This window comes from Podarcis melisellensis, assembly GCF_964234715.1.
Source record: "Podarcis melisellensis genome assembly, chromosome: 1".
NCBI classification, from domain to species: Eukaryota; Metazoa; Chordata; class Lepidosauria; order Squamata; family Lacertidae; genus Podarcis; species Podarcis melisellensis.
In genome coordinates, this window is record NC_138528.1 from 51,206,855 (window position 1) to 51,218,200 (window position 11,346).

Below are 11,346 nucleotides of genomic sequence, written 5' to 3' on the forward strand. Positions count from 1 at the left end.
TTTAAATTCAGATTTCAAATCGAACAGTTCGCTGGACCACACTCTCTTACTCCTTTTTTCACTGCCATTGAAGTTTCCAAACTATCATAAGATCTCAGAGATGCAAATACCACCAATTACTGGGAATAAGGGTGGGCGGGGGGGAGAGAACCTTTATCCTTGCACAAGGATGGGTTTGAATCGTTTTTATTAAATCAAAATGCTGAAAGAGAAAAACGGCAATTTTTCTCCTGAAAGTACTTTGGTATTCATTTTAAGTACAGTTTATCTTTCTTTCCCTGGTTCTGCAGCTACATATGCAAGTGCAGCAGGAGACCAGAACAATGGCTGTGATTGCTATATCCTAGGCACTTTGGTGACCAAGTCCAGCACCTCAGAAGCTCAAACCGTGTTGAAGAAGAAGAAGCCCCAGATTGTCTGGGAGGAAGCTCTACTGTTTCCAGTAAAGGAGGAGGAGCTACCTGAGGCAATGCTGACTCTCACCTTGAGAAACTGTGATAAATTCTCTAGGCACAGCATCGTGGGGGAAATTAAACCGAGTCTGGCAAATGTGGGGGAGCCATATGGAACAGTACAGTGTGAGAAGATGAAAACATTTGACAAGGTATCCTATGAATTATATAAGCTATTATCCAAACAAATTGTATTCTCTGGGAGGGAGTGAATATGCTGTGTGCCGATGATGCTGAACCCAAATGTGGACACTGTTCAAGGACTTTAGAGTCCTGAATGCATTTTACTACATAGTAATAATTGCAAGGTTGTTCTTGAAACCTTTGGCCACAAGATTCAGTCTGGAGTTGATGTCATGCTTTGGAAAAGTAACTGCCTCATTCTGAAGTGATTCAGGACCTGCCCAGTTAGACTTTGGGTCTGAGTTTTTGTTAGGAAAAACAAGATTTAATTTACCCCAACCACTATAAAAGCTTCCCTTTTGACAGAAGTGGATAAAATTTGTAGGCACTATAGTTTCTCCAAAGAGGATAAATGCTGCAAATGATAGGCAAATACATCTAGGGGGTTTTTGTGTGTGTGTGTTGCTGGACACTTTTAATTTTGATTTGTTTGTTCCTTAAATGGAAACATTTACTATGTCTTTATTTTTTTTGACATAACTTTGGATAAATTTGCAGACATGGGAGGCCCTTCTGAGTATATGTATCCTGCAAAAGTTCAGAAGGTTATCTGCAATGGTTTTCCTGCAAGGACAGCATGTAGAGTTTTAGGGTGGGTGAAGAAGGAACCACTTTATCATCCCTAGAGTTTTGTGGGCAATTGGTCCGCAAATACAGTAGAACCTCGGGTTACGTACCCTCCTCTTTACAAATGCTTCAGGTAACATGGTTCGCTAACCCGAAAGTAGATGCCCTTAGTTGCGAACTTTGCCCCAGGATGCGAGTGGAAGTTGCTCACCGGTGGTGCGGCAGCAGCGGGAAGCCCCATTAGCGAAAGTACGCCTCATGTTAAGAATGGTTTCGGCTTAAGAATGGACCTCCGGAACGATTTAAGTTCGTAACTGGAGGTACCACTGTAGCAGAGAGAGGTTTCCTGAGTAAGATGCCTGTCAAATTTCAGACAAGGAGCTCCAGAGTGTGTTTTTGTTTTGTTTTTGCTAAATACTAAAAGGGATTTACTCTGTGGTTCATTTGTGGGCACAGATTCAGTGCCTGTAGGTTATACTGCCTACAGAGCAGCAAACTTTGTTTTGCAGAGTAGGCTGGTTTGGGCATGGGAAACTTCCATATTGTGGGTCAATTTTCACCCAATCCAAAGCCAATTTTCACCCACTCCACTTGCCTAAGCTGCTTCTGCTTGGGGGGCAGGGAGGACGGAGTAAGCTTGAGAGAGGAAACTGCTCCACCTCTACAATTGCCCCCAACTTTGCCTCAAGGTCACTATGTGGTTTGCTGCAAGCATCACATGCCAGACACAATAATGGATTCTTAACAACAGGGCATGATTGTATCGTGATGATGTTGATGATGATAAATGACAAAATGTGAGTTCTTGTGCATGTAAGAGCACCGTAACCCAGTAACAAGCAGTGTGTGAAATGGAAATAAACAGAAACACATGCACTAAGGAGAATTTGGTAATAACAACAATAATGTGACAGGCTGGTTTGGCTTACACACATTTACTAAGAAATTAATTATAAAGGATAGACAATGGCCAAATAGAATCACATGAGACAGTGAATGAACTTAAGCAACTCTCAGGAACTGGTATTCATTGATATACTGCCTCTGATACTGGAGGTAATATATAGCCACCATGACTTGTAGGCATTGATAGCCTTATATTTCATGAGTCTAATATGCTGTAGAGCTGCCCAGGTTGGTGGCCATCACCACATCCTGTGGGAGCAAATTCCATAGTTTGACTGTGTGCTGTGTGGAAAAAAATGCTTCCTTTTGTCTGTCCTGGTTCTGCCACCATTCCATTTCATTGGGTTCTAGAGGCCTGAGGAGGAGGAGGAAATATGCTTTCTCCACGCCATGCATAACTTTAATAGTAGTAGTAGTAATAGTAGCAGCAGTGGTAGTAGTAATATAATTTATATGCCGCCCAACAAATTAAAAACCCAATGCAGGACTGCCTTCAAATGTCTTCTAAAAGTCAGATAGTTGTTTATTTCCTTGACATTTGATGGGAGGGAGTTCCACAGGGCAGGCACAACTACCGAGAAGGCCTTCAGCCTGGTTCCCAGTAACCTCACTTCTCTCAGTGAGGGAACCGCCAGAAGGTCCTCAGTGCTGGACCTCAGTGTCTGGGAATGGAGACGGTCCTTCAGGTATACAGGGCCAAGGCCATTTAGGCCTTTAAAGGTCAGCACCAACATTTTGAATTATGCTGGGAGCTAATGTAGATATGTTAGGACCGGTGTTATATGGTCCTGGGATATAAAGGCCATAATAAAACTTAGAATAAAATACATCCATAAATAGTTCCCCTCCTCCTTTTATACCCCTGTGAACCAGGTCAGATTGAGAGATAGTGTCTGGTCCAACCTGCCAACCTCCCTAGTTGGCTAGCCGCTCTTCCTCATGGACTCCCTGGGTACCAGGGAGCTCTTTCCAGCCTGGAAACCTGTGGTTGTCAAGATGAGGTGCTGCCCCTTGACTAGGCCAATTACTCCTCCTCCGAGGCAAGAGCTAGCAGGTGGTTAATTGCACCCCTGAAACAGATGGTCTCTGTCAACTTAGCAGATGGCCTCCAGGATCGGATAATAATACCAAGAATGCCAAGAAACTGCCCGTGCATAGTTAGCGCAGGCGATCGTATCCAATTATATCTCAAGGCTGACAGCAATATTGTTTGTCCTGTACTCGGCCTTCCTCACAGCCACCCACACAACTGCGACGAGGCAGAGATTCTGCTTCAAACCTGTAAGGAGCAGGTTAACTGTCTTCGAGTTGTGTGCCCCAGTTTCCGATGCGGAAGATATGCAGAGAAAGCCAGGTTTGCGTCATCGGGGACTTCACAGTGGCAGCCATTACACAGCGAGCTTTAAACATAAGTCCTGAATCATTAATTGAGAGCTAGGCTAGGAGCAAGCAAGATGATCAGAGAGAAGCAGGCACTATTTTTGTCAGCGCGCTTCCGGAAACAAGCTCGTTAGGATTTGTTTTAAAGCTTCGCATGCCCTCGCAACAGCATGGCTGAAAAATAATAATGCTGGCTCTGTCCTCTTTGCTATTCTCCAATGAAAGCCCAGAGGTGAGCTCCTAACTAGCTCAGAAAGGCCACACTGATTCCTACTAGGACTGGTTCAGTATCAGGACAACACTCGCCAGATCATAAAAACCACAGGCATGACTAAGTTGTAAGGCTCCTCTTGCATTCCTTCCTGCTGGCTTACATAAAATAAAATGATTGTATTGTGCCATCACCTCATCTATCGCTCATCGTAAGGATGGCTCACTGGGTTTATATAAGGTTCTTGGCTCATTAGTTTCACTGAAACAACACCGAGGCAACTCCACCGTGAGACAAGCAGCTGCCATGGCAGACAGATTCGGAGTGTCTTCAAGACAGCTGAGTGGGAAGCAGCTCCAAACTGTAGCACAACATCCATCAGAGAGAAATTCTTCCCCACTTGAATGAATGGGAACTGCAGTAAGATGCATGCAGGAGGGCTGTACTGATGGGGCCTGTTCCACCTTTATTAGTGGGAAGAAAAGGTGCTGGATTTTTCACCTTTCACCCCCCAAAGATTTTTATTCGGTTCTTAAAACCTGATGGGCTAAGTTCATCCTATTTCAGTATTTATGTAAGCTAGCAGAGGGATGGAATTCAGTGCGGTCTTGAGCAGTATGACCTACTTAGTTGCTATCATTTTGAAGTCCCAGTATCTAACCCTTTGCTTGTTTTAAGTTAACTGGAAATATTATCCAGAAAATTAACTTTCAGTTTGTTTATTTTGATCAAAATATTTTATACCATTCAATAGAGATGCTAATGGCCAGTCATGCAATTTGATGAGCAGATCCAGCTGATCTTCACAGTAACCTTCAAAGGACATTGTATGGGGGGGGGAAAGATGGCTGCTCCTATAGGTGCATGGGGCACCCATCTTTTTCTCCATATAATTCTCCAAGAAGAATTCTCCAAGAAGTATTATGCCTGTTATGGTATGGAGTTGCTTCCTGGAATCATTGTAAAATTGTTTGTTTGTTTAACTGTTTGACCACAGAGGTGTTCTAAGCATGTTAAAAGAAGAAAGAGGAAGCCTTGGGATTGCCTTCTATATACTTTGGTTTGTTTTTTTTAAAATAGGTGAATTTTGTATGATTTTTCCAATAACCTTCATCAACAAATAGGATAAATGAATCCAGTTCTCTTAAAAAATAAAAAAAATAAAAAAACCGGCACTGAATATAAAATAAGTTCATCCATCCCTATGAACAATCATTTAAGAGAAGCCTCTTCTATCTCCTGTTACAAAAGTAGTCTAGAAAGTGATGCTCTAAACAGAGGCTCAGATGAGAGGATTGAGATGAATGTGTCAATGGCATTCAGATCTCCAGCATCAATGCTGATACTTCCATTTTGAGTTTCCCTGGAGAGGCTAGGCTTTCTAAACTAACCGTGAGGCATGAGTTATTCCAGGCAGATAAAGTTGGCAGCTAGCTTTTCATAGAAAATGTATCTACTCCCAGAAGACAGAACATGACTATCCCCATCTGTACCATCTAGCCAAGTGAACGAAAAAGTGGTACCTCGGGTTAAGAACTTAATTCATTCCGGAGGTCTGCTCTTAAGCTGAAACTGTTCTTAACCTGAGGCTAATGGGGCCTCCTGCTGCTGCTGCGTGGCTGCCGCGTGATTTCTTTTCTCATCCTGAAGCAAAGTTCTTAACCCGAGGTACTATTTCTGGGTTAGCGGAGTCTGTAACCTGAAGCGTATGTAACCCAAGGTACCACTGTATTTTTTTTTCTTATTGCCTGTCACTGAGGTACCACTGTAGTATTAACAAATTAATACAGAAAAGGTACCACTGTAGTATTAACAAATTAATACAGAAAAGGTACCACTGTAGTATTAACAAAATAATACAGAACTTATATCCAGAAAATAAGTCGACATCTATAATGAAAGAGGGAGAGATAACAGAGATAACAACAAACTCAAATCCATCTTGGTTTCAGATTAAACCTCCAAATCACCACAACCATTTATAGAGATTTTATCTAAAGTCCTTTTTCCTGAGGTTTTTTTTGGGGGGGGGCAACCAGTGCGTAGGGGGCAACACTGTGTGTTATGAAGCTATTCTTGTCACTCAAAAGACACCAAACAATTGGTGAGGGATTCCCATTTTTTAAAAAAATAACTTAAGGACAAAACTAGATATTATGAAAGGCACAAAACATCAGCTTTGTGTCTTTCACAATATCTAGTTCTGTCCTTAAGATTTTTTAAAATGGGAATCCCTCTTATTCTTAAAAGGCAAGATTACGGGGAGGAGTTCTGTTCCCTTGTCCTCTGAGTAACAGGTCATTTCAAATACCCGGTAATCTTCCCTCTGTTGAACATTATCTATCAGAGATTATTCTTTTTTCAGTTAGGAACACAACTGCCGTAGAACCAGTTCTGATGAGGACAGTAGATGAATTTATTAAACATACAAAATAATTTCTGCAAAGAAATTAAACAAGCGGGATGTGCAATAAAATGTTGCCGTATGTTCTCCTGCTCATGATTCTAGCCAGCCACCTTTCCCAGGTTACTCCATTCCACCCCACCCCCCACATTTCCCCAGTTTTCTATTTAGCCCCAATATATACTTTGCATGTTATGACTCCTGAATATGCCCAGCCTTCATTGCACTGTTTTGAGTTCCCTCCCCCATAGTTTTTTTAAATAAATAAATAAAGGGTTTCCCATTTTTTGTACTCCTGCAAACTTTGCATTTCTCCCAAAGTCTCTAATACCTTCTTCTTGTACATGAATGGTGTCAAGTTGACTTCATAAATATTGATACATTGAAAATGAGTTGCTTTTAGTATATAGGATTATTGAAGAAAATGCCATCCCCTTATTCCTTTGTCTTTTCTAGTCATTGTTGCATGTTTTAAAAGCACACATGTTCATTCTTCCTGCTTCTATGCCCCTTCTTTTTCTATCAGCTGATTCCCTAATGGAGTAACATATGGCTTTCACTTAAAAGGGTTGGGAGAGAGATAAATTGCCACTGCAATTGTTCTGTGTTTGGGGATATATGTAGAGAGTCGGACAAATGAAATTGAGAGAAAGAAAGGTCAGATGTCTACAAGGTCAATAACTAAGGGACAAAGGAGAGTTTTAAAAAACACACCCAGTAACACTATGTGATCCTTAAGAAGGTCTGCCTTTGCTCAGAGAAGCTAGCGAAACTGCTCTCTCACCAATTGCCAAGGAAGAAGTGATGAGCACAGCTGACAGTTCATTTAAAAAGATGCTGCAGCTAAGCTTATAGTTCATAAAGGCTATAATCCTAAGGGAGGTGAGAAAGGACATAAAGGTGGTTTAACCACCTTCTGCGGGCCTTGCAGGGGCAGAACAGGCAGAGTGAAGACAGCGGAACAATCTTGCATTCCTTCATGTGTTCCATGGCCTGTTTGTTTTAAATTACATTTTTTAAAAAACATATTCCCTCCTATTGGAAAGATTTAGACACACTTAAGATTTAGACACACTCAAAAAGCATCTTTAAATTTCCCCCCAAATTTGGGGAAATGACAGGGAGCCAGGAGGGCTTAGAATCCTTCATGTCCCAACCAGGTCTCAGCTTGCCTCTGGCACATGCTCTGTTGGGCCCTTTGGACATCAAAACTCCAACATCCAGGGCTTCAGAGGAGCTAGTAGCAAAGGCAGCTTTTCCTCTCTAATGTTGGAGCTCTATTCCAGCATCAGGGGATAGATCCTATTCATCTTGTGGGGACTGACACATTCTCCCGGGGACTATAGGATTGCAGCCTAGGTATGCATTTCAGTGTAGTGTCAAGCCAACTCACCTGATAATATCCAGTGTCTCTTCTATTAACATATGCAAATAATTCAATTTAGATTGAATTTCCTAATAAAAGTTGCACCTAAGAAGGGAGGTTCCTGAAAGAATTTTGTTATTTAAACCGACTCCATTACTAATTTGCTAAATTCATTTATTTTTAATTTATTAAAGTTACCTTGATTTCCTTATTCACTAAGAAAAATTACATTGGTTTCTGTCTCTCTCTTTCCTTTCTGCTGTATCCTTTTGTATCCATTAATTACCAGTACTCGCATCCTTTGTATAATAACAAATGAAATTTGAATCAAGTTGGCCCCATTCAGTTCAGATGTTTCCCCTCCCCCCCCCATTCATAGTGAAATGTGTCACATCCCTAGAAGCTACTAACTGCCCGAGCCTATGAATCAATCTTAAGCTTCTGCAACACAAACACACCCCTATGTTTGGTTTACTTGCCAAGAAGCCTCTTCCTCCCCTCTCTTGTTGTCACTGCTCATCGACACATTAAAGCTCCTGTGCAAATGCTGCCTTTAATTGCTGTCATCACAGCAAGGATATGAGTTATGCTTTAGTGCTGTGTGCTAGAACTGTCACTGTAGCAGCTCACATAACACAATCAACAGCTAGCAGGAGAGCAGAGGGCAATGTTTCACAGAAAGATAATGGGAGCGTTTTAAGTCTTCTTGATGCCTCCCAGAACAGTATATTTATTTCGCCTCCTTTTGCATTTTTTGAAACTCTCTAAAAATGTCTAAGCACAGCATTGTGGGGATGCAATGCAAAATGTGCATGCAAACTTTCAGATGTTTGCCTCTTAGCCTGAACCCCCTGTCCAACAATCCCAGATGCTGATGAATTGGACATAAATAAGATGTGAAATATCTGCTCCACTCCGGTGTAGAAAGGGAGACCTACATATGTAAGCAGCCTTCACCAATAGCTAATGTTGAAGGTTCGATCCCCATATAGGACAGCTGCATATTCCTGCATTGTAGGAGGTTGGACTAGATGATCCTCGGGATCCCTTCCAACTCTACAATTCTGTGGTTCTGTGTTTCCATGTACATCTTGATGCTCATCTATCTTGGGGCTCGTTCACACTTCTGCTTGTCCTGTGCCTAGAAAGCATGAATCTGAGAGGTTTTCCACTTGCCTTGTGCTTTCTAGGCATGGGTCTGACTGGTTTTTTTGTTTGTTTGTCCCTGGGAAAACCCCCACTATTTACTTCTGAATTGGAGCAAATGACAATCCATGGAAAAACTGATATTCCCAAAAACATTTGTTCCAATTCAGTGGTAAGCAGCAGGTTTTCCCAGGGGAAAGTGGCAGGAGAAGCAGAAGTGTGGATGTGACCTTGATCTACAATGTAATGGTCATTCAAGCCCTAAAGAAGTAGCAAAATGAAACTACTGATGTAAGCAGGGATGTCCATCCAGGGCCACTGACTAGTTGGCCACCAAATTCGGCAAGCTGATATCAAACTGTATTGCTTTAAAACTCTTAAGCAGGATTTAAATATTTAATTTTTTTACATTAAAAAAAAATTAATGTTGCTCAAAATCCCATTTCAAAATTCAGTCTGCTTGTTCTCATCTCCCAGATCTAAAATTATTAATTCTGAACTTTGCTAAAGTGTGGATTTCTGCATTATTTTGTTTTGGCTTTGCAACCATCCCCCATGGACCGCAGCATGCCAATATAAGACAAACAAACAATGTAGTGTGATGTAGTGTGAGACAGGTGAATGTAGTGTGAGGCAGGTGAATTAAGCTTCTGCCTCAAAACAGGAGCGTGAGGAACTCATAGTGGCCTACTGAACCACATATTCTTCTGAGTTTTCTTTGCTGCCTCCACCCTTCATTGTGCAGTTGCTCAGTCCTTTGCATGGACTAATGTAGAAGGTGCAGAGTACATTCTTTCCCCATTTTCTCACTGAACTGCAGGAGCCAGATGCAGGCTATGGAGAAGTTCTCCTTTCCATCAGCTATCTGCCTGCAGCAAACCGTCTGCTTGTGGTGCTCATAAAAGCCAAGAATCTCCACTCCAAACAGCTGAAAGAGCTTCTCGGGAAGGGTGAGTGTGAAAAAGAAACATGTTTGATGGGATGCCTTTCTATTAAGCCAGGTAGGGAAAATATATTTAATTAGCTGACATAATGAAGTGTGCAGGCTTTGAGTGAGTCACAATTTCCCTTTCTGCATTTTTTTAAAATTTAAGCTTTTTTGATACTACAAGATAAAAACAAAGGGGGGAGGAGAGGAAGGAAGGAAGAAAGGAAGGAAGGAAGGAAGGAAGGAAGGAAGGAAGGAAAGAAAGAAAGAAAGAAAGAAAGAAAGAAAGAAAGAAAGAAAGAAAGAAAGAAAGAAAGAAAGAAAGAAAGAAAGAAAGAAAGAAAGACACCACCAAGTATTGCCTATAGGAAAGTTTTTAACGTTAGATGTTTTATTGTGTTTTTATATTTTGCTGGAAGTCACCCAGAGTGGCTGGGGCAACCCAGTCAGATGGGTGGTATGTTGTTGTTGTTGTTGTTGTTGTAGTAGTTATCATCTCATTAGATGGGTCTTAGGCAAGCTAGTGCCTCTGAGTCTCAGCTCCCCACTGCCCGCTGTAATTTGAAGATAACAATACTGACCTACCTCACAGTGTGGCTGTAACATTTGCTGAGATACGGAGTACTTAGAACACTCTAAAGTCCTGACTAAATGCTCTTTATTGTTCATTCTAATGCCTTTCATTAAGCTTTCCAGGCAGTAATGCCTAATGTCTGCTTGCTTGTCCATTCAGCTTTGGGCAACATGGCCTTTTATTAGCATAAGTGAATCAATCATGCCCAGTAGTGCAACCTTGTAGCACTGAAAGAAGGGATAACAAAGTTGACAAGCAGAAATCTAACGCATTTTATGACACGTGGCAGGCAGTGTTACAATAAGCTTCATGAATGAATTTGCATATAGCAGAGATGAGGGAACCTTTGGTCCTCCAGGTATTGCTGGACTCGAACTTCCATCATCACTGGCTAAGGCTGATAGGGGCTGGACTCCAAGAGTACCTGGAGGGCCACAGGGCCTGCTGTATGGGTTGTATATTATGTTATGGTAGATGTCAGAAACTTAGAGCCAAACTAGTTGTGATGGGACTGTCATTCACATTTCCACCCTGTTTCTATATACAGTGGCACCTCTGGATGTGAACAGGATCCATTCCGGAGCCCCGTTCGCATCCTGAAGTGAACGCAACCTGTGTCCGTGTGTCTGCACGTGTGCTGGTCGCGATTCGCCACTTCCACGCATGTGCAAGCGGCGAAACCCGGAAGTAACACGCTCTGTTACTTCCGGGTCACCGCAGAGCGCAACCTGAAAATGCTCAACCCAAAGCTACTTCAACCCAAGGTATGACTGTAGTGTTATCTCTCTCTCTCTCTCTCTCTCTCTCTCTCTCTCTCTCTCTCTCTCTCTCTCTCTCTCTCTCACACACACACACACACACACACACACACACACACCTTAACACAAAAATAAACACACAAAAGTCACTCACTGAAACTCCTCCTACCCGTTAACTTTCCACAGTTGGTTGTTTCCATAGGGTTTCTCTGCTCCCGGCTCTCCTGCTAGGAATCAAGGGAATGGGATAGAGATGGACATCAACAGTGCATTTCCTTGGTCTCCTTTTCCTGCATTTCCTTGTTAAAGCAAGACCCCCATTCCCTGCCTTATACAAGGAGTGGGTTGACACATGAAAAGAACCGGCATCCACCACGGCAACATCTAGTTTGGCCCTCAATGACTGCTGCAATTTACCAGTACAGTAAGATTTTAGAAGGACAGGAGGAAATGGTATCAAATGACCGCTTT

General features: G+C 42.1%; 1 protein-coding gene and 1 long non-coding RNA gene across 2 annotated transcripts in view; both read left to right on the forward strand.

Moving 5' to 3' along the window:
• Positions 1 to 11,346, forward strand: part of LOC309359057 — a 51,304-nt gene that overhangs the window by 14,159 nt on the left and 25,799 nt on the right. The window lies entirely within an intron of this gene.
• SYT13 (synaptotagmin 13) overlaps positions 1 to 11,346 on the forward strand; it is a 29,527-nt gene that overhangs the window by 10,354 nt on the left and 7,827 nt on the right. The window contains exons 4-5 of the mRNA XM_081891858.1: positions 291 to 604; positions 9,436 to 9,565. Coding sequence (XP_081747984.1) covers positions 291 to 604; positions 9,436 to 9,565 — 444 coding nt within the window. The remainder of the gene's footprint in view (positions 1 to 290; positions 605 to 9,435; positions 9,566 to 11,346) is intronic.